The 20,459-nt window shown below is 55.0% G+C and overlaps 1 protein-coding gene across 1 annotated transcript in view; it reads left to right on the top strand.

Annotated features, from left to right (window-relative positions):
- The window catches only part of FGD5 (FYVE, RhoGEF and PH domain containing 5), a 112,511-nt gene that overhangs the window by 30,970 nt on the left and 61,082 nt on the right, over positions 1-20,459 (top strand). The window contains exon 3 of the mRNA XM_062200513.1: positions 19,119-19,242. Coding sequence (XP_062056497.1) covers positions 19,119-19,242 — 124 coding nt within the window. The remainder of the gene's footprint in view (positions 1-19,118; positions 19,243-20,459) is intronic.

Raw genomic sequence — 20,459 nt, 5'->3', positions numbered from 1 at the left:
CCACTCGTTCTGCTTGTCCAGAGCCCGCCGAGGGCCCAGCCAGGCCTGTTTTAAATTCCACCTTCTCTTCGAAGCTTCATTATGTCTCCTGGAAGCTGGTGACACCGCCCGAATTTCCCCAGCAGTTTAGCCCTCCTCCTCATAAACACTTGTGTAGCTTTTGGAATTCCCTGCTGTCTTCCTCTTCGGGGGCTGACTCTGTGTTCTCATGTCTAGAGTTCCTTGCTGGACCACAGACTCCCAGGGGATGGGGACTTGTCACCTTCTTCCTCCAGCACGTGGCAAGCGCCTTGCCCATGTAGGACGTGAGGATGGGTGGGTGGGTGGTGGAGGTCCAGGCGTGTTCGGCCCCTCTGTCCCTGGAGTAGCCCTGTCTAAGATGGGCTGTGGACGGTGCTTCCTGTCCACTGTCGAAGCAGAGAGCCAAAGTATACTCCTATGTGTTACATTTGTCCAGTGAAGGTTTGTATTTCTTGTTCTTCATTTAAAACTCTCAAGAGTTGAATACTCAATAATTCTTCAAGAAAAGGAGGGTCTAAATTGAGTTGCCTTTTTTCCCCTCATGTTTGGCATTCACATGTTTATTTTAGACTATGGCTCTGGATGAAAGGAAAGGTCCACATCCCCAGCTCAGCACAGGGCGGGGCCTCCCTGGGTAGTGCAGAGTCGCACTGTCATCAGTTGCCACGACCTCCTCCTCTCTCTGCGCCCAGAGCCGTGTGAGCTGGGGACAGGGGAGGCCGATGTGCAGGGCCAGAGGCCCTCCCTGCTGCCGTCTTTTCTTTTTAGACTTGGAATCTGGGACTGGGCTCCCCCTTCCTTCCCTGCGTCAGTCCTGGCCCTGGGCTCTGCTCAGGCCTTGCCTGCAAAGCACCATCTGGACGCCAGGCAGCCCCACTGGGGATGCCAGGCCTCGCGGGGCCCCTGCTGGATCCACCATGCCTTCCCACCCACTGCCGTTGATGAGGTCAGAGCCGGCCCCTCCCCGTCGGGGTGCATTCCCCTGGCAAAGCTGTCGTCTGGCGGCTGTAAGGAAACAAGATGCACTTGGTGTCTACCCCTGGCCATGTTCAGGGGGCTTTTCTGAGTGGCTTTGCTCTCCATGGCAATTCTGTGGCCTGGGGGAAGGGATTTCTATCCCCACCGAACAGGTGAGAAACCAAGGCTCACGGCCAGTGCCGCGGCTCACTAGGCTAATCCTCCACCTGCGGCGCCGGCACTCCAGTTCTTGTCCCGGTTGGGACGCCGGATTCTGTCCCTGTTGCTCCTCTTCCAGTCCAGCTCTCTGCTGTGGCCCAGGAATGCAGTGGAGGATGGCCCAAGTGCTTGGGCTCTGCACCCGCATGGGAGACCAGGAGGAAGCACTTGGCTGCTGGCTTCAGATTGGCGCAGCGCACCGGCCGTAACAGCCATTTGGGGGGTGAACCAACGGGAGGAAGACCTTTCTTTCTGTCTCTCTCTCTCACTAACTCTGCCTGTCAAAAAAAAAAAGAAAGAAAGAAAGAAACCAAGGCTCAGAGTGAGAAGTGGCTTGCCCAGGGTCACACTGCTAGTGGGGCTAGGGTTTTTTTTGTTTTGTTTTTAAGATTTATTTACTTATTTGAGAGAGTTACAGGCAGAGAGAGGGAGAGACAGAGAGAGAGAGGTCTTTCATCCACTGGTTCACTCCTCAAATGGCTGCAGTGGCCAGAGCTGTACTGATCTGAATCTAGGAGTCATGAGATTCCTCTGGACTTGGGCCATCTTCCACTGCTTTTCCAGGCCGTTAGGAGAGAGCTGGGTTGGAAATGGAGCAGCCGGGACTCAAACTGGCACCCATATGGGATGCTGGCACCTTGCTTGGAGGCTTAGCCTCCTATGCCACAGCGCTGCCCCTGGGGATGGGATTTGAACCTGAATCTGCTGACCCATGTAGCTGCAGCATTCCACAAATCTTAATATGCCTGAAACCAAGAAAGCAACTAAAACCCCAGATTTCCAGACCCTACACCTGGAGACTGACTCAGTGGGTCTGGAACCTGGCTCAGAAAATTACTTGTGTAACAGACTATCCCCTTCTCCCAGAGCTCCACAGCGTGCGTCCTTAAATAAGTGCTTCCCTGAAGCAGGTGCACGGAGTCATCACCCACCCCTCGGTCAGGTCCATTCCAGGAACCTTGGGACCCAGCTGACGGCAGCAGGTGCTAGCGCCTGAGAGTCTTGCTTTTTAGCCAGACAGGTGTGAGGTATGCTTTAGAGCCCCAGCCCCAACTTACCAGCTGTGTGGTCTTGGGTTCGTTGCTTCATTCTTGCCTCGTGGACCAGTTAGGAGACCTAAAAGAGACACTGTGTGACAAGCACTAGCACCATGTTGTGCTGCAGGGCTGCAGACAAAGCCTGGTTCTCTGAGGCCTCCTGTGCAGCTGTCTCTGAGCCACCGCCTGTGCTGTTTGCTCCAGGGAAGCCTTTCCCTCATTGCTGCTCATCTCTCTCGGTCTGCTGAGTTGGGGTAGCTCTTGGCTGGTGTCTCATTATCTCCCAACGCATGCGAGGAAGTCTCCAACTCTTGGTTGTAGGAAAGGTCCACCCGTGCTCAGGTTCCAACCGCTGTGCCTCCTGAGGTTTGAGGGCTAGAACTTAAGTCTTAGCTCACCTTTTTAAAATCTTTTAAAGATTGTATTTATTTATTTGAGAGAGTTATGAACAGAGAGAAAGTCCTTCCATCCGTTGGTTAACTCCCCAAATGGCCGGCTGATCTGAAGCCAGGAGCCAGGAGCTTCATCAGGTCTTCCAGATAGATGCAGGGGCCCAAGTACTTCTTCTTTTTTTTTTTTAAGATTTATTTATTTATTTGAAAGAGTTACACAGGAGAGGCAGAGAGAGACAGGGGGAGGTCTTTCATTTGCTGGTTCACTCCCCAATTGGCTGCAATGAGCAGAGCTGTGCCAATCTGAAGCCAAGAATCAGGAGCCAGGAGCTTCTTCAGGTCTGCTACGCTGGCACAGGGGCCCAGAGACTTGGGCCATCATCTACTGATTTCCCAGGCCATAGCAGAGAGCCGGATTGGAAGTGGAGCAGCTGGGTCTTGAACTGTCACCCATATGGGATGCCGGCACTTCAGACCAGGGCGTTAACCTGCTATACCACAGCACCGGCCTCCCCAAGTATTTCTTGTACTACTTTCCCAGGCCATAGCAGAGAGCAATCAGGATTCGAACGAGCTCCCATATGGCATGCTGGTGCCACAGGTGGAGGCTTAGCCTACTATGCACAGCACTGGCCCCAAGTCGTAGCTCACTTTGACAATGCCTAGAGCTTCTGGGTTTCAGTCTCATGTGTGGGTGCGTTGGAGGGGAGGTTTTTCCTTTTCTGTCTCTTGAACACGTCAGTGTACACCATCCCAGATCATCTCCATTGTAAGAGTTTGAAAGGCTGAAGGGACTCTCCTGTTCCAGCCTGTGGGTTGGAGCAGCCTGCAGGAAAGGCTTCCTCCAGCTATGTTTGGAAGGCATCCTCACCCTGCTAGTCGTGTCAACCACCATCTTACTTTACTCTGGGAAGTTTATGTTAAAATGAATGAGGCTGTTCCCCTGGAGGCTGCCAGGGAGGGGGTTATGCGATGGGGACACCGGGCCCTCACTGGTTGAGCTCGGGTGCCCCAGGAAGGAGGCACTCACTCTCCCTATGCAAGCCTTTGCCTCCTTGAAGTTGTGTCTTTTAATTCTTCTTCCTGCTCTGAAGAATTCAGGAAGTTTCTTCAAACCAGGAAATCTAGGAACAAGAGGTGCAGGCACGTCAGAGGTGGCTGTTGAGACTAGGACATGGGGGAATTTCTCAAAACAGACCCAGTGCTGTGAACCAGGTTATACCTGAGGGTGGTGTGTGTGTCATACACAGAATCCCCAGCAGCAGCTACCTGCCCTGTTTTGCTGGACTTGGAGGTTGGAAAGCTGCCTTCAGACAGCTTGTGTTCAGATCCTGGGCTGCTGACTGGAGTTCCCGGTGCCCCTGTGACGAGGGCCAGAGTACATGCCAGCCTCTGCAAGGGGCCCAGCAGGTGGAGAAGAAAGATGGGAGGGAGAGGAGGCTGGTGTGGGGCCTGGTGTGAGTACAGAGAGCAGCCCTACCCCAGCACGCCCTGGGCTCTGTTACCTCCAGGCCACTGCCAGAGTAACTCTTCCCTGTTAGGTGACAGGGTCTCAGACTTCCCCTGAATCATTAACTTGGGGCACAGTCTGATCTTGAAGCAGAGCTGGGGGCTCCTCTGGGCTTGTTTGTTTGGGGCTGAGGGAGCAGGGCAGGTCCTCATGGACACTTTCCTTCATCTCCCACCAGCGTGCTCCGTGGATGTGTGGTTTTCCCAGCCTTCCATTGTCCCAGTCTCTGTCCTGGGCGTGTGGGAAGAAGGCAATGCCAGCTGGCATTGCAGCTGAACTCTCAGAACCCATGTTTCAAAGGAATTACTGACAACAAAAAAAAATGGGCTTAGATGCACAGCTCATAAATACTTCCAGATACCCTGCCACAGGCCCCAGAAACTGCTCACACAGCATCCTGGGCCCATGGGGAATTGTCTTCTGCTGGTGCATCCTTAGGAGCCCCTGCCCAGGGCTCCTCTGGGGCTCGTGCAGGGAACAGAGAGAGAGAGAGTTCTCATACGAAGGTCAGTGCTCTCAGCCCTGTGGCCAGACGCCCTGGTTGGAACCCTAGGCAGGTTGGTAGGCCTGCCTGAGCCTCCTTTTTCCCCCGTCTTTGTCGGAAGTGGCCATGCCTGCTTTGCAGGTTTGTAGGGATCATCAAGGGAGATGAAATACGTGGGGTGTTCAGACTGCAAAAAATTAAATTACACAAATGTCAGCTGAGCCTGAGGAAATCCTGCCCCTGCCCCTGCCCCTGCCCCTGCCCCCACCCACCCCCACCCCCACCCCCACTCCCAGCCTCAGCTTGTGTGTTTGAGGCTCGGCAAAGGGGGCTAGATGAGGGGAATCACATCCCCACCCTGCCCGGCGATCCCTCAGTTTTGTCACCCATAACTTGGCAGTGACTCGACGGTGTAGGGTTGTTTTAAGCAGCTGAGCCCTGAGCTGGGACTCACAGGAAGCCCCCGAGCTGTTCATCACTGGTGAGACTCTGGTTTGTGTGGAAGGCGTGGACTGGATGTGGTCTGTGTAGCCTGGAGGCCTGAGTCTGCTTTTGGTGGAGTCCAGTAAACATTGAAGACCAGGAGTAATAGCACATCCTGTGTGTGTTCCAGGTGCTTTGTATCTGTCACCTCACTGAATCCTCGAGACATCCCTGTGAGATCAGGGCTGTCTTCCTCTCCATTTTACAGATGGGAAAACCAAGGCGCACGCAGCTTCCCGGGGTTGCATAAATCATTGGCAGAGCCCTGTGTTGGAAACCCACATGGGCAGGCTCCAGAGTCTGTGCTGCTAACCACTGTCCTGTTGTCAGGGCTCCACGTGCGGCAGCCAGGAGCTGCGCTTCCTGTGCAGCCTGCAGCAACCCCTCCCTTCCCCCCGCCCCCGGCCTCATTTTGCCCCTCTGTGGCATGGGGGCAACAGCTGTTTGGTTCCAGCTGAGGGTGGTTTTCCTCTGGATACTGGGAAGGCCTGGGGTGTGGAGCGGCCAGCCGGAGCCCCAGGCCAGCCATTGTGTACTGGGTCTGTCAGCCGTGGGTGGGGCCCCAGCACTGCCAGGCCCTCCCCAGGGAGGAAGTGTCGGTGTTTACAGGAAATGCAGGACAAGGCCTGGGAGGTGGGTGGAGGGGGGAGCCAGTGGCCCTGCCGGCCACCCTGAGCCCTGAAGACGTGTGTGGCTCTGCGGGGCCAAGGGCGGGTGCCCCTCTTCCCACCCGAAGGACGAGGCTTTTTGTTGTTGTGGAAGGGAGAAGTCCCACTTCCAGGCAGCCCTGCCCCTGCCCGCACCTCCTCCCTCCAAGATTACCCCACCCTGAATGCCTCTGAGAGCCCCAGGACAGCTGCCCTGTCCACTGAGAAAGCTCCGGGAGCTGTGGACGTCTGCTCTGCCTCCAGTGCCTCCCCTGTGGGCCACTCGCCCCGCCATAGCCCTAAGCAGCGCCCAGTACGGCTGGCCATCCTCACAGGCCCATCGCCCTGCCGGGAGACGCGAGGTGCCACGAGGACAGACCAGCCCTGGCCAGCCCTGTGAGCCTGGGGGTCACGGTTCAGCCTCACTGGAGCACAAAGGTGTTTCCTAAGCAGTGCATGAAGATGGAGATGACGTAAAACGTGGGCTCTGTGTTAGTAACACTGGGGGGGGGGGGCAAGACTGTGCTTTAAGGCTTGAGAGGAACTGGAGAGGGGGTACCTGTTCCCCCGAGGCCCTGCCGGGTGCCAGGCACTGTCATAGTCATTTTTATGTGCCCAGTCTCACCTTTTAGGAAAAACAGATGTGATTTGTGGAGGTGGCAGACCTGAATTTAAATCTGGGGTCTGCCACTTGCTCAGCTGTGTTGCCCCAGCAGGCTACCAGTTCCTGATAGCCTCAGCCTTCCACTCTGTGAAGTGGGGATAGTGGTTGTTCCCACCACCTTCCTCTTTATCCCATTCGGAGGCCTGAACTTGCGCCTTGCCATCCCCAGCCTGAGCCACGGTCTGCCTCGTCTCCCCTCTCCCCACCTCCTGCATGTCCCCTCTGGTCCCTGCTTCACAAAGTGGCCGAGGTTCTAGGCTCCAGGGAGCACGATGGTGCAGTCCTTTCCCGGGCTGAGGCCTTTCACCCATGGCCAGTTACCCCCGGGCTGCACAGTGGCCTTAGCCCTGCCCCACAGACCCCTGCTGCCTCCCTAACCTCTCCTTGCCCTCCTTACTTCACAACTGAAGTTCATGGCTCCCCTGTAAGCAACAGTGACACCCTCCAGCCTGTGCCCTGGTCTAAGCTTCCCTGGGAATGCCCACCACCCACCCAGTGCCCTTGTCTTAGACTGTAGTCCTGCTCACCTGCAGACTCAGCTGAGTCCTTCCCAGACATGTGCATGGGCTCAGGACCCTTGTGTGGGCTGCTTTCCTGCGGCCCGTAGTACCCTGGCTTGGGTTTGGCTGTCCGCTCTCCCTCTAGGCTGCGAGTGGCTCCAGGGCAGATGCGGGGGCTCGTTCACCTCTGCATCCCCAGCACTAGGCACGGATAAGTCCACGCGGAGGCCTGTGTCAGCTGACCAGGTCACAGCGCGGAGGCCTGTGTCAGCTGACCAGGTCCCCGCTGCTCTGTCCCTGGTGGGTTGCCGCAGCAGGAGGCGGTGGGGCAGGTCTCTCAGGTGTGTTGATTTGGCAAGTCCTGTATCTGTGTCTGTCCCCCGTGCAGAAGGGCTAGTGGCCCTGCCCTCTGCCGCGTTAAAGCCAGAAGGTTTTATTGAGCACCTGCTGGGTGCAGAGGGCTTTGCAAGTTAAACACTGAGGGTTGGCAAGGAGGAGCTCCAGGAAGAAAGAAGGTCTGTTTTTGAAAAGTGAAGATCACAACCAGTGAGGGCTGCCTCTGGGAACCTGAGCCTGGAGTGGGGGCAGGGCCGCAGCCGGCAGGTTCAGGAGCTCATGCGGTCTGGGGAGTCAGAGGGCCTGGGTTTGGTCCCAGCTCAGCTCCTGACGCGAGCTTCCTGCTGACGCAGACCCCGGGAGGCCGTGGTGATGGCTCCAGTGACTGAGTTCCTGTCACAAACATAGGAGGCTTGGATTGAGTTCTTGGCTCCCAGCTTCTGCTCCCTGCCCACTGTGAGCATTTAGGGAGCAAACCAGCAGATGAGATCACTGTATACCTGCCTATCTGTCTCTGCCTCTCTAAATAAATAAATAAATAAATAAATAAATAAATAAATAAATAGAAAAGGATGTACAACTAAGAAAATAAGTTAATCTATTGGATTTCAAGAGAGACCCACCCCTGCAAGTGTGGAGTCTACAGCTCATGCTTCGTCAGCTTAGCTAGCGGTCAGGGAAGGCTTCCTGGAGTAGGAGGTGAGGTTTGAGCTGGACCTAGAACAGCCAGAGGAGCATGGGCCCTGGGCACAGGGGAATCAGATGTGGGCCCTTCCTCCAGGCGCAGGGTGGATTTATAGGATCTTACAGCTGCTTGGCAAAGAATGGCATTTCCTTGGAACTAAAGGAGGTGAATGGAGTTGGGCATTCCCCACCTGGCTACTGTGACCGGAGTGTGTGTGTGTTACTGGGTGTCTGGGTCCAAGCGTGCAGCCCCTGCCTCTGGGTCTCAGCTCAGTGTGTGCGTCTCTCTGGCCCTGGGTGACAGGTTCCCATCCAGGCGTCCCACTCTGGCCACACGTGGCTCTTGCGTCGATTGTATGGTAGGAGGATCTTCATCCACCTGCCTTCTTCACACCAGTTGCTCCGTGGATGCCCCCTTGTGTTCTGACACCTCTCACCTAATTCCAGGCCTACCCAAGTCATCTTTGCCCTCACACTACCCACACGGAGGAGACAACAGGGGGCCACAGGAGCAGGCGCCTCTGATGAGGGCGTCTGGCTGTAGTCGCCCGCTGTGGTTGTGTCTGAGAGGTTGATGGAAGGGAGCAACAGAATGAGTGACCTCGGGCACGTCACTGAACCTCATTTCCCCGCTGGAAAACAGGGACAGTGGTCAAAGGATCACACGGGGTAGTTCCTGGGGCACGCTCAGCACAGTGCCCGGTAATTGTCCACTGCTGCTGGTAGAATGGTGCAGGCCGGCAGGAAAAGGGTGGGCCTGAAGCTGTGTTCAGATCCCAGCTCTGAACTTCTCCAGCCTGCACCTCCTGCTTGTCCATCTGGAAGGGAAGGCTGTTACACCTCCCTGACACAAGGGCTGGGGGAGTCACAGAGCACCCGGCATGTAGTAAGGACTTGGGAATACCGTTGCGGTCACTCTCTGCTAGTGCCACCCCTGCGGCCGTTGTTGACTGCTGTGTCCCTGCTGAAGGGAGGGGTGGGAGAAGGGGATTGGGTTGCAGATCACCACACTTGGGAACCACGAGCTAGCCTGCTCGCAGCCCTGGCAGCCTCTGGCGTGGTGTGTAAAGTTGAGCCTCCTTTGTGAATCCTTGGCTGCCCAAGGCCAGAGCAGTGGCTCCCCCACCCTTCCTGCTTCCCCTGTGGTCAGGGTTGCTCCAACCCCAGAGCAGAGATCCCAGGAGAAAGACATGCCTGCACTTCCTCCTGTTTGGCTAGGGGTCAGTGCCCAGGACCCACCCCTGGCTGTGCAGCCCAACTTGCAAACAAGGAAAGTGAAGCAGTTGCATCCCCAGTCCTTCAGCCCCCACTGAACTCCCAGCCGGACTCAGGGTGAAACTGGGATGGCCTACTCAGGAAGGAAGTCCGTGGTGCCGAGCACCTCTGAGCCTGTCAAGCTCTGTGTCGTGTGTGTGGACACAGAAGCAGGCCCAGGTAGCTGGGGTAGGCAGGAGAAAACGGGAGGGGACAGTTGCTCACCATGTGTTTCTGGGGCACCTACTGTGTGCCACTCAGGACACAGAACGCCTTCCAAGAAGCACAGATATCGGTCACAGAATGTGCCAGGAGCCCTTCTAGCAGAGAAATGGAGAGGGCTTCTTAGAAGAGGTGGCATTTGGGTTAGACCTTGGCCGGGGCGGAGGGCAGTGCTGAGCAGATAGAGAAGAGAGGAGGTGGGAATTCCAGAAGAATCGGTGACAGAAATGGGACAGTGCAGCTGTGAGCACGGGCCGTGCAGCAGGGCTGGGGCTGCCACAGAGGTGGCAGGACTCACTGGAACAAAGCCCTCAGTTTTGGATATAGAACCACAGGCTTCGTGGCAGGAAGCACCTTCAGAGACCCTTAAACTTTCCTACTTTCAGATCACAAAACTGAGCCGTGGAGGTCAAGGAACTTACTCAGGGCCATTGGGCAGAGAAGTGTCAAAACCGTTCCTTTAGGCCGGCGCCGTGGCTTAACAGGCTAATCCTCCACCCTGCGGCGCTGGCACACCGGGTTCTAGTCCCGGTTGGGGCGCCGGATTCTATCCTGGTTGCCCCTCTTCCAGGCCAGCTCTCTGCTATGGCCCAGGAAGGCAGTGGAGGATGGCCCAAGTGCTTGGGCCCTGCACCCCATGGGAGACCAGGAGAAGCACCTGGCTCCTGGCTTCGGATCAGCAAGATGCGCCGGCCGCAGCGGCCATTGGAGGGTGAACCAACAGCAAAAAGGAAGACCTTTCTCTCTGTCTCTCTCTCTCACTATCCACTCTGCCTGTCAAAAAAAAAAAAAAATTAAAAAAACAAAACAAAACAATGTACCTTTTACCACAACCCTCTCCCGCGGCCCCAGGGACTCCAGAATGTTAGGGTCCACGGCGCTATTTAGGCCAGGCCCATGTCGCCCACGACCCTGCCTGGAGTTGTTCCAGGGGCAGGCGCCAGCTGCTGAAGCTGGAGCCGGAGCCTCCTCTGTTCCTGTGGGCAGGAGGGCTTCGGAAGTCGTATTGCATGTCCTCTGCTTATGTTCGTCTGTCACTTTACGAGGCTTCTGAAGATGTAAAAATTTTGGGTTTTCTTTATCCCCCTGGACCTGTGAACCACACTTGATGAGCTGAGAACTAAAACCTTCTTAGTCACAATCTGTTTCTCTTTGGCTAGGAAAAAATGGCAGCATTTGCTCGGGGTGGGAGGAGGTGGAACTGGAATCCAGGCAAACACAGTCCTTTGAAAATCCCTGTAAAACCACTTCAAACCTACTAGCGTGGCTAAGAGAAAAAAGACCAACAATCACAAGTATTGGCAAGGATCTGGAGAAACTGGCAGCCGCAGGCACTGCTCGTGGAAATGTAAAATGACGCACCGCTTTGGACCAGATCGTTCCGCAGAGACTGACCCTGTGACTCAGCGGTCCCATGCCTCGGTGCCTGCCCGAGAGAAATGAAAACACGTACACATAAGCACATGATACCAGTGTCCACAGCAGCATAATTCATAACAAACCATAAGTACCCCTCACCGGAGGGAGGGATAGAATATGATCTGTCCACGCAGTGGAATGTTACTCAGCCATGAGAAAGGAACGAGTTACTCAAGCTACAACACAGGTAAACCGTGAACACGCTGTGCTGAGAGACAGAAAAGGCCTCATATTGTAAGGTTGCATTTTTGTGATGTCCAGAGTAAGCAAATCCGCGGAAAGAGCAAGTCGATGAATGTTTGCTAGGAGCTTGGGGCCTGGGAGGGCTACTGAGTGACTGCAAAAGGGTACGGGTTTCTTTCTGGGGTGAGGAGAACGTTCTAAAATAGTTGTGATGGTTGCACAACTCTGTGTACTGAAAACCACTGAATTGCACATCCTATCTCATTAAAGCTGTTACAGAAAGAAAAAATCCTTGTAAAGAGAAGGGCAGGGAGATGTCACAGGTCGGAGGGCGAGGATGGACTTTTGTTTTTGCTTAGTGGGAAATGGAAATTGAATTTAAAAAAAAAAAAAAAAAGCCTCCCCTTCAATGCTGTTTCTGGGAATCATTACAAGGCTATCCCCTGGCTGACCCCGGGTATGTGATGTGTTCCCTCCAAGACAAGTGACGTGGAGCCTTGCTCAGAGCCCAGCCCCCAGGCCATGGCACACGTGGAGTCTGCTCTCAGCGCGTGGTTTCACATCCCTGGGTGTCCCGTGCTGGGACCCAGCAGTCCAGCCCCAATTCACAGGTGTGGCGACTGAGACCTGCCAGCTGGTGGCGAGGTTGGTCATGCAGGGGGTTGGTGGGGAGCCCAGTGCTCCCCATCCTCCTGGCCTCTTTTCATCATGTCAGATTTCCTCTGTGCCTTGTCATCAGAGGTTCCTGATCCTATCTGCGTCCATCTGGATCACAGGGTCCCTTTGAGGAAGTGGAACACAGGAGGGGTCCGTGTGGAAGGAACCACCTGGGAAGGCCTGCAAGGTGGGGAGTGGGCATGGTGCAGGAGTGAGCATCTGCGGGCTCAAGAGCCCCTGATTCTGTGCTCAGCCCTCAGCTCTGAGCACCGCCAGGCGCTTCAGCAGCTCTGCGGATGGAGATGGCCCTAGCCGCTGGTCAGTTTCCTCCATCTCAGACTTTCCAGCTCCCAGAGAGCCCAGCCCCACAGCCCCCTCCCAGGGGAAGTGTGTTCCTTTGTAAATGAGCTTGCTGAGCCTTTTTGGCTGTGTTTGTGGCGATGGCTCCCAGCGAGTGTTACAGAGGGTGGAATTTCACGGTCACCGTTGGACAGCGCGGGTCGGGTTGTATGGAGCTCTTCTCCCGCAAGGAGGCACTTGTCTTTTTACGACTCTAGGCTGCTGCAAAGGACCGGCTCCCTGGGAGGGTCATTTAAGGTAACAAGTTCTGGGCAGCTTTGCTTTCTGTTCCCTTGAAAGCCCAGTGAGCTCAGGGAGAACACAGCTCTGGTGGAGAGTAGTCTGGGGAGTTAGAACTTGGTCCTGCCGCAGGCTCTTCTGGGCTGGCCAGAAAGGATCTGCTCCGTACCAGGCAGTGGCCACTTTCACCATCGTGTTCTCGTTGAGTGCCATGATGAAGCTTCTTGGTCATCCCCACTCTACAGAGAAGAAATAGAGAGGTTGAATGACTTGCCTAAGGTCGCACAGTGGCCTTCCTCTATCCGATGACAAAGTTCAAGGCCACTCGGTCACTGAACTGACAGTACTGACGCTTCGGCCCATTTGACAGCTCTCCCCACCGTGTAATTCCCTAGATGAATTTCTTGAGTACTGGGCCCATGTTACCCCTGTAATATGCCCAGGATTCCCTGAGAGCCCCCATTCAAGGACCGACAGTCAGCTGGTCCTTGAAACTGTTGAAATCATGCCCCCAAATTCCATTCTTTTGGCTTCTACATCGTGTTTTCCAGATGTCCATCCTCATTCCTTATCCATCAAGGTTTCAGATCCTGGGTCTTGGTTTGGGGCTTGGGAAGACATGAGTGCTGGGTGTTGGGCAACTATGAGACTCCAGCAAAGAAACAGGTGTGAAGGAGCCTGGACATGTAAGGCACTATAAAGTGGGGGCCTCTCTATAGGTCCTAAGCCACCCTCAGCACCAGCCGGGGCTGCTGGTAGGATGGTCTTGTCTGCATTTTTATTAAAGATTTATTTATTCTAATTATTTATTTGAAAGGCAGAATTACTGAGAGACAGAGGCATAGGCGGAGGTCTTCCATCCTCTGGTTCAGTCCCCAAATGGCTGTAGTGGCCAGAGCTGGGCCAACTGAAGCCAGGATCCAGTAGCTTCTTCAGGGTCTCCCACATGGGTGCAGGGGCCCAAGCACTTGGGCCATCCTTTGCTTTCCCAGGCCCATAGCAGAGAGCTGGATCGGAAGTGGAGCAGCTGGGACTCTAACCAGCGCCCATATGAGGGTGCCAGCACCGCAGGTGGTGGCTTTACCCGCCATGCCATAGCGGCAGCCCTGGAGCCTACCTTCTTAATGAATGCTCTGGACTGTTGACCTTTTTTGAAGCCACAGGTGCTTTAGTGATCTTTGACTCCTCCATGTGTTAGGTGCTAATCCCTGTTGGATGAATTCGTGAGTGAGGCAGTGCGTGGATAGAATGATAGAGAGGCAGGTAGGTGGACGGATGGATAGCTGACGGATGGAAGGATGCTCAGATGGGTGAGCAGATGAGTGAGTACATGGATGGTGAATGTGTGACTGGATGAGTGAGTGACTAGGTGGGATGGTCTCATGGGTGCGTGGATGAGCAGACATATGAATGGACAACAGATGTGTGAATGAACACGTGAGTGGGTGGGTGATTGTGTGGATGAATGAGTAGACGGGTGGGTAGGTGGGTGGGTGAGTGGATTCAGGAATGGACATCTGATTGGGTGGGTGATTGGGTGGGTAGGTGGGTGGGTGGGTGAGTGGATTCAGGAATGGACATCTGATTGGCTGGGTAGGTAGATTGTCAGGTGAGTAGATGAATGAGTGTGTAAATGGCTACATGAGTGGGTGGATAGGTGGTAGGGTTAGGGGGCTTTCTCAAATGTGAAATATTGGTAGGCTCAAAAAATCCATCCGGAGACAATACCTCACTTAGTTATCGTGTTATAAGCGTTTTCACTGTTGAGGCCTTAGAACAAAGTGTCAGTTCACTCAGGATGTTGTCCCCAGTGCAGCCTGAAACACAAAGGCTCCTAATGAATTTTTTGCAATGAATGAAAAAACAGGCACCAGATAGCTAAATGCTGTGCTCCGTGTGGCCTTCCTTAGACCACACGAAGCAAAGGACCCAGCTCGGAGGTTCATGTCGGCAGACTGGGGAGCTGGGTGTGGTATTTAAGTATTCCCGGTGTGTTTTCCCAAGGAAGGGGTGATTACCACCAGGAGAGAGGTGCTGTCAGAGCATTTGGGAAGAAGTCGTTAAACAATTTCTCAGAGGTGTTTCTTTACCCTGAATTTGAAGGTCAACCTGGTAGCTACTACCAAGGACCTGTGAGTACAGCCAGTGGGGTCTCAACTATCAACATTTTGGTTTATTTAACCCTGCCTTCTTCTTCGAAGACAGGGTTTGTTACTACGACTTTGTCATTGGATGTGCAGAGGCATTGAATTTGCTCTTTTATGCAGTGAAAACATTTTACTTGTTCATTTTTGAGAGGCAGAGAGCGTGAGAGGGCAAAAAAGAATGCACCCATCTACTGGTTCACTACTCAGATGTCCAAAACAGCGAGTGGGTGAAGCTGAGAGCTGGGGACCCAATCCTGGGTTCCCACATGGGTAGCAGAAAGCCAGGTACTTGAGCCGTCACTGCTGTGTGCCATATTGCTGCACATTAGCTGGGAGCTGGCCTCAGGAGCCGGCGCTCAGCGGCGGGACACGAGCACCTACCCGGTAGGCATGCACCTGCCCCTGAAAGCATGTTTTCATTGGTGGTTTCTCCACATTTGTCGGGCTCACAGACCCTCAACAGTACAGTGCAATAAATTATCATCTGACACCTTGCCTCCTGAATTCCATTTCAGTGATCTTTCTAGAAAACAGAAGCCAGAAACTAATATAATGAGAGGAGAGCCATCCTCATGGGGCACGCTTCTGACCATAGTCGAGGTTGGGTTGAGTCAGGTAGGTGACAGGGGGGTCAGAGTTAAGCAGGTTTACCTCCGGGAGGCCTGTTTATTTTCGATTGTGAGCAAGATAACTTAGTGCACCGTGTTGTTAAAGTTTACTAATTTAAAAGTGATAGAAGAACACAGAACTATGGCTTCACAGGTCTTTTTACTCAGGACACATCAGAGTAGCTAGCAAATGTTAAAAATGAGTTGATTGAGGGGCCAGTGTTGTGGTCCAGCGGGTTAAGCTACTGCTTGTGGCACCAGCATTGGAGCCCCAATACCAGCTGCTCCGCTTCCCATCCAGCTCCCTGCTAGTGCATCTGAGAAAGCAGTGGAGGATGGCCCAAGTGCTTGGGCCCCTGCCACCCACGTGGGAGACCCAGATGGAGTTCTGGACTTCTGGCTTCATCCTGGACCAGCCCCAGCATTGCAGCCATCTGAGGAGTGACCCAGTGGATGGAAGATCTCTCTCTCTCTCCCTCTCTTCCTCACTTCCTCTCTCCCTCTCTCCCTCTCTTCTCTGCTTGCCAAATAAATAAATAAACATTTTAGAAATATAAGTTGATGTAGAGAAAACAGTAGGAAAATATAGTGCAACTGTAGGCAGCCAGGCCTGAGCTGGTGCTGATGGAGTGGCCCCGGCCAGGAAGTGCCCAGACTGCAAGGACAGAGGAGGAAAGGAGGCTAATAATGAAAGCAGCCAGCGCTGAGTCGGGCAGTGTGGGCCCTGCTCTTTTTTTCAAAGATTTAATTATTTATTTTAGAGGTAGATTTACAGACAGACAGAGGGAGAGACAAAGAGAAAGGTATTCCATCCTCTGGTTCACTCCCCAGATGGCACCAAAGGCAGGAGCTGGGCCATTCCAAAGCCAGGAGCTTCTTCCGGGTCTCCCACACTGGTGCGGGGGCCCAAGTACCTGGGCCATCTTCCACTGGTTTCCCCGGTCATAGCAGAGAGCTGGATCAGAGGAAGAGCAGCCAGGACACAAACTGGCACCCATATGGGATACCAGCGTCGCAGACGGAGACTTAACCCGCTGTGCCAAAGCACCGGCCCCAGCTCTGAGTGTCTTACATATTAACTCAGAGACTTTTCCAGCTGCCCCGTGCATTAGTTCCTGCTGTTCCTCCTGTTGGGAGGTTCAACAGGGACCAACCAGAAAGTGAGCGCTGGCAGCCCAGCTCATGAACAGGAGCACCGTTCTGAAAATCAGATAACAACACACAGGAATCCAATGTTCACGTTTGCCTTTACAACCCAAGCCCCAGTTCCATGCATCCGTGTACTCACAGAACCTGCGGTGCCTCAGTTTCCAAGTGTTTAAAATGGAACCAAGCATGAGGAGAGGCTTCTTCAGAGGCAGCGTGCATTGGCCCAGATTTGGCATGTGGCCTTGAGCCAGCCCCTCCACCTTTGGGAAATTGGCTTCCGTGAGCTCCGTCCTCAGTGCCACCCACAGCTCTGCTCAGCGGCAGCCACTCCCTGCTTGACTTGAGGCAGAACCCGCAGTCTGGTGCCGTGACACCCAGTAGCACCTGGCACCGGAGAAAGTCACAGCAGAAGCCAAGGATGCCCACCTTCCCCCTCCCTGGGCCGCACCGAGCCTTGCCCAGGGCTGAGCTGTTGAGGCTCAGCAAGGGGGCCACAGGGTCATAGTGGACTTGAGTAAGGTCATCCTGGCCTTGTCTGGAGAACAGGTGGGAGGCCAGCCAGGATGGGAGGGGAGAAGCAGGAAGAAGCAGTCACAGCCATCCAGGCTCAGGGTGGCCTGGGCCAGAGGCCATGATGGAGATGTGAGTGGAGCTGGAAATACCAAAAGGTAAATTTGGGAGGGGCTTCACGCTCAAGCTGCAACTGTGCAAGGAGACGCGCAGGTTTCTGGCTTGCTGCCTGGGGGGCCTGGCTGGACATTCCTTCCTCCCCCACCGCTCATCCTAGGAGAGGCCTGAGACACACCTTTTCCTGAATGAGGAGGAGGGGCCAGGGCATGGCTCACGGCCCCATTGCTCACGGTTGCCCGCTGTCCGAGACAGTGCAGCTGGCCGCTTCAGGGCCTACGGTGTCAGCTGCCCTCGGAGGGAGCACTGGGCTCTGCTCCTTCCCTCCCTGCTGGACAGGGGATTGCACTGGTGCCGTGATTCCGAAGGGAGGGACACTGGGGCTCCGTGAGACTGATCTGTGCAGTCAGTTTGCTGAGCAGCCCTGAGCTCTGCAGAGCAAGTGAGGCGTCGCTCAGGCTTCAGGTGTTCTGGAAATGGGATGAATGGGGCTGGCTCCTGTAGGGGTTGAGAAGGAGTCCAGGATGGGCCCCTGGCTTCGCTGTCACCTAAGGCTCCGTTTCTCTTCCCCTGTCATCCCTCTACCTGGGCCAAGGCCCAAGCAAGGGCAGTAGCCCAACCAGTCCCGGAAGTGGGTGTTCCTTCTCTTTTCCCATCTCTCCATCATTCCAGAGTTACCTGGCATTCCCAGAGAGCAGGATAAGCAGGATAAGAACTTTGTAAAATCAGGTGCCTGGATTTTTTTTTTATTTAAATTTATCTGAAAAGCAGAGAGAACTCTTCCATCTGCTAGTTTGCTCCCCAAATGTCCATATAAACCACGGGGTTGGACCAGCCAAAGCCAGGAGCCTGGAACTCAGTCATGATCTCCCACATGGGCTGGTGCTATGGCATAGTGGGTAGAGCCACCGTCTGTAGTGCTGGCATCCCATATGGACACTGGTTTGAGTCTCCTATCCAGCTCTCTGCTGTGGCCTGGGAAAGCAGTAGAAGATAGCCCAAGCCCTTGGGCCCTTGCACCCGCATGAGAGACTTGGAGGAAGCTCCAGGCTCCTGGATTCAGATCAGCCCAGCTATGGCCTTTGCAGCCATTTGGGGAGTGGACCAGCAGAAGGAAGATCTCTCGTTTTCTCGCTCTCTGCCTCTTTGTAACTCTGCCTTTCAAATATAAATGGGTAAATCTTAAAAAAAATAAATAAAAGATCTTCCACGTGGGTAGGAAGGACCCGCGTGCTGGAGCCACCATCACTCCTGCTTCCCAGGTGCGCTGCTTTCCTCCCAGGAGGCCAGAGTCAGAAGTGGAGCTGAGACTCCGCACTCGGGCACTGCCCTACAGGGCGTGAGCATTCCAAGTGGCCGTTTAACCACCGTGCCAAGTGCCTGCCACGGGTTCCTGGATTTTGAGAATGAAGAAGCGTTTTGTGAAAAGTGGTCTGGGGCCATGTTGCTAATGCTAGGAGGGATCTGTCGAAGGTCCTCAAACAGGAGAGGGCCAGATCCCACTGCAGACAGAAATCGCCGCACTGTGTGGCTGAGGAGGCTGTGGTGATAGGGCCAGGGCCTCTGCTGTGGGGCTCGGTTTGTGCTTGTGCCTGAATTGTTCATGGGGAGGACAAGGGTGCACCTGCTCTCTTCTCCTGTGCTCTACCCGCTGGCCAGCCCCACATCCTCATAACGCAGTTAGTATGTATGCACTGAATGCCCGTGTTAACTACCAGCAGTGCCTTCAGAATTGTCTCAGTTCCTGGGAGATGAGCTTATCATGGCTGCATAAGCTGTGACTCTCGAAGCAGCTGCCAGGACGGCGAGACGGGGCCTCATTCCCTCATACCGCCCGCGTGGTCAGAGTAGGGACCGATGCTGGCTCTTGTCTGGTCCATGCTGATGGCGAGACTAGTATTACAGGCTAGAACTTGCAGCTTGGTGCTCAGCCAGCCACGTGTCGCATCCCTTGTTCAGGTCCCGAGAACGCAGCTACTTGAGAGCTGATGCTGCTCTCGGTCAGACCCCAGACCTCCAGTGAGAGTGCTCGTCTGTCACCCTCATTATTTGGACCTCCCCTCACCACTATAGCCTGTCTTGAATCTGATAGAGAGGTGTGTCTGTCTTAGCATGTGTAAAGGCACTGGGGCAGCAAGAGGCTGGTGCTTTGAAGGCAGTAAAAGGTGGCAGGCAGGGTGGGGTGGGGTTGCTGGGGGGGAGCGAGGTCTATGCCTGGGTCCTGCTCATTTTTGGTACCCGTGGAGATCACGGAGCTTTGCCTGCCCAGTACTCACTGAGGCCCCTGGGCTTGCCTCTGCTGGACAAGAACCACTAACCCTTCTCCTGCTCTGATCCAGTGCCTACACGGAGCCCTACAAAGTCTGCCCCATCTCGGCGGTGGCCCCCAGAGAGGACCTCACATCGGAGGAAGAGCAGAGGAGCTCAGAGGATGAGGAGAATGCTCCAAGCCTCACCCACAAGGTAGGGGCCCTGCGGGGTGTGGGCATCGGAAAGGTGGAGGTGGGGAGCGGACAGCAGCGGCCTGCCCCAGCTGTTGGTGTGGAGGGAGCTGCTCGCTCCCAGCTGGGCCGAGGGCTGCAGGCTTCAGGAGCGTGGCTGGTGACACCTGCCTCTGTGACCCCGGGGTTGCTGCTCCTCCTTGGTGCATTCTTGGTCCGGGAAGTCTGGGGCTTCTCGGAGCCTTTGTGGGTGAAGCAGAGTAGAGCTGCCTGATTTGCATCCAGACAGACATCGTTCTAATGACCTTGGGTCCCTGGGCCTCTGTTTGCTCTTCTTTGGAACGGGGATGAGGAGAGTGGGATGTTCTAAAGGCTAGACCACTAATGTCACAGCCCAAGGCTCCACATCTACACTGTGGTCCTAAGCAGGCCAGACCCTCCCTTCTCCCACTCCTCCTCTTGTGTATGGAAGCAAAGCGAGGGACGTCTCCATTTCTCAAAGACGTGTTTCCGCAGAGTGTGACAAGCCGAGTATTGTCAACTGAAGGCAGAGTCTGATTTCCCCTGGGCCTGTGGGAGTGCCCAGAGGGGGGCGCCTGTGCTCATCAGGGTACAGGTGGCCAGCCAGGTCCCGGGGACGGTGAAGACCCCAAGCATGGGCACATAAGTGCTGGTGCTGGGAAGGTGTGTGTTCCACTGGGCACTGACCCACCCCAGCCCCTCCCCCTCCCCTTCTAGGAGCCAGGAACCGCTTCCCAGGTGACGAATTGCCTAGGGGCTCGTGGCGGACAGGTGATGTCCCAGAAAACATCACAGGGCACCACCACCACCAGGGGCAGGTCAGGAAGGCTGAGACCAACTTGGAATCTCCCCTCCACACCCCACCCATCTTACGGGCCTGCTCCCACCCACCAAGGGGTAGCTGGGGAGGCAGGGGGCACAGCCCTTCCGCCGACAGCCTCCCTCGGGCCCCTGTCTCTGCATCTCTCTCTCTCTTCTTCCTGTTCTCCTGAGCCTGGGTCAGGCTTGTCACACTCTGCGGAAACACGTCTTTGAGAAATGGAGACGTCCCTCGCTCTGCTTCCATACACAAGAGGAGGAGTGGGAGAAGGGAGGGTCTGGCCTGCTTAGGACCACAGTGTAGATGTGGAGCCTTGGGCTGTGACATTAGTGGTCATCTGGCCTCCAGCCTGCCATTGTGACGTCCCCAGTAATGAGGGCAAGAGGCAGGCAGCACAG

The sequence above is a fragment of the Lepus europaeus genome, chromosome 9 (assembly GCF_033115175.1).
Source record: "Lepus europaeus isolate LE1 chromosome 9, mLepTim1.pri, whole genome shotgun sequence".
NCBI classification, from domain to species: domain Eukaryota; kingdom Metazoa; phylum Chordata; class Mammalia; order Lagomorpha; family Leporidae; genus Lepus; species Lepus europaeus.
The sequence above is the reverse complement of the archived record's forward strand: the minus strand, read 5'-3'. Positions and strand labels throughout refer to the sequence as shown.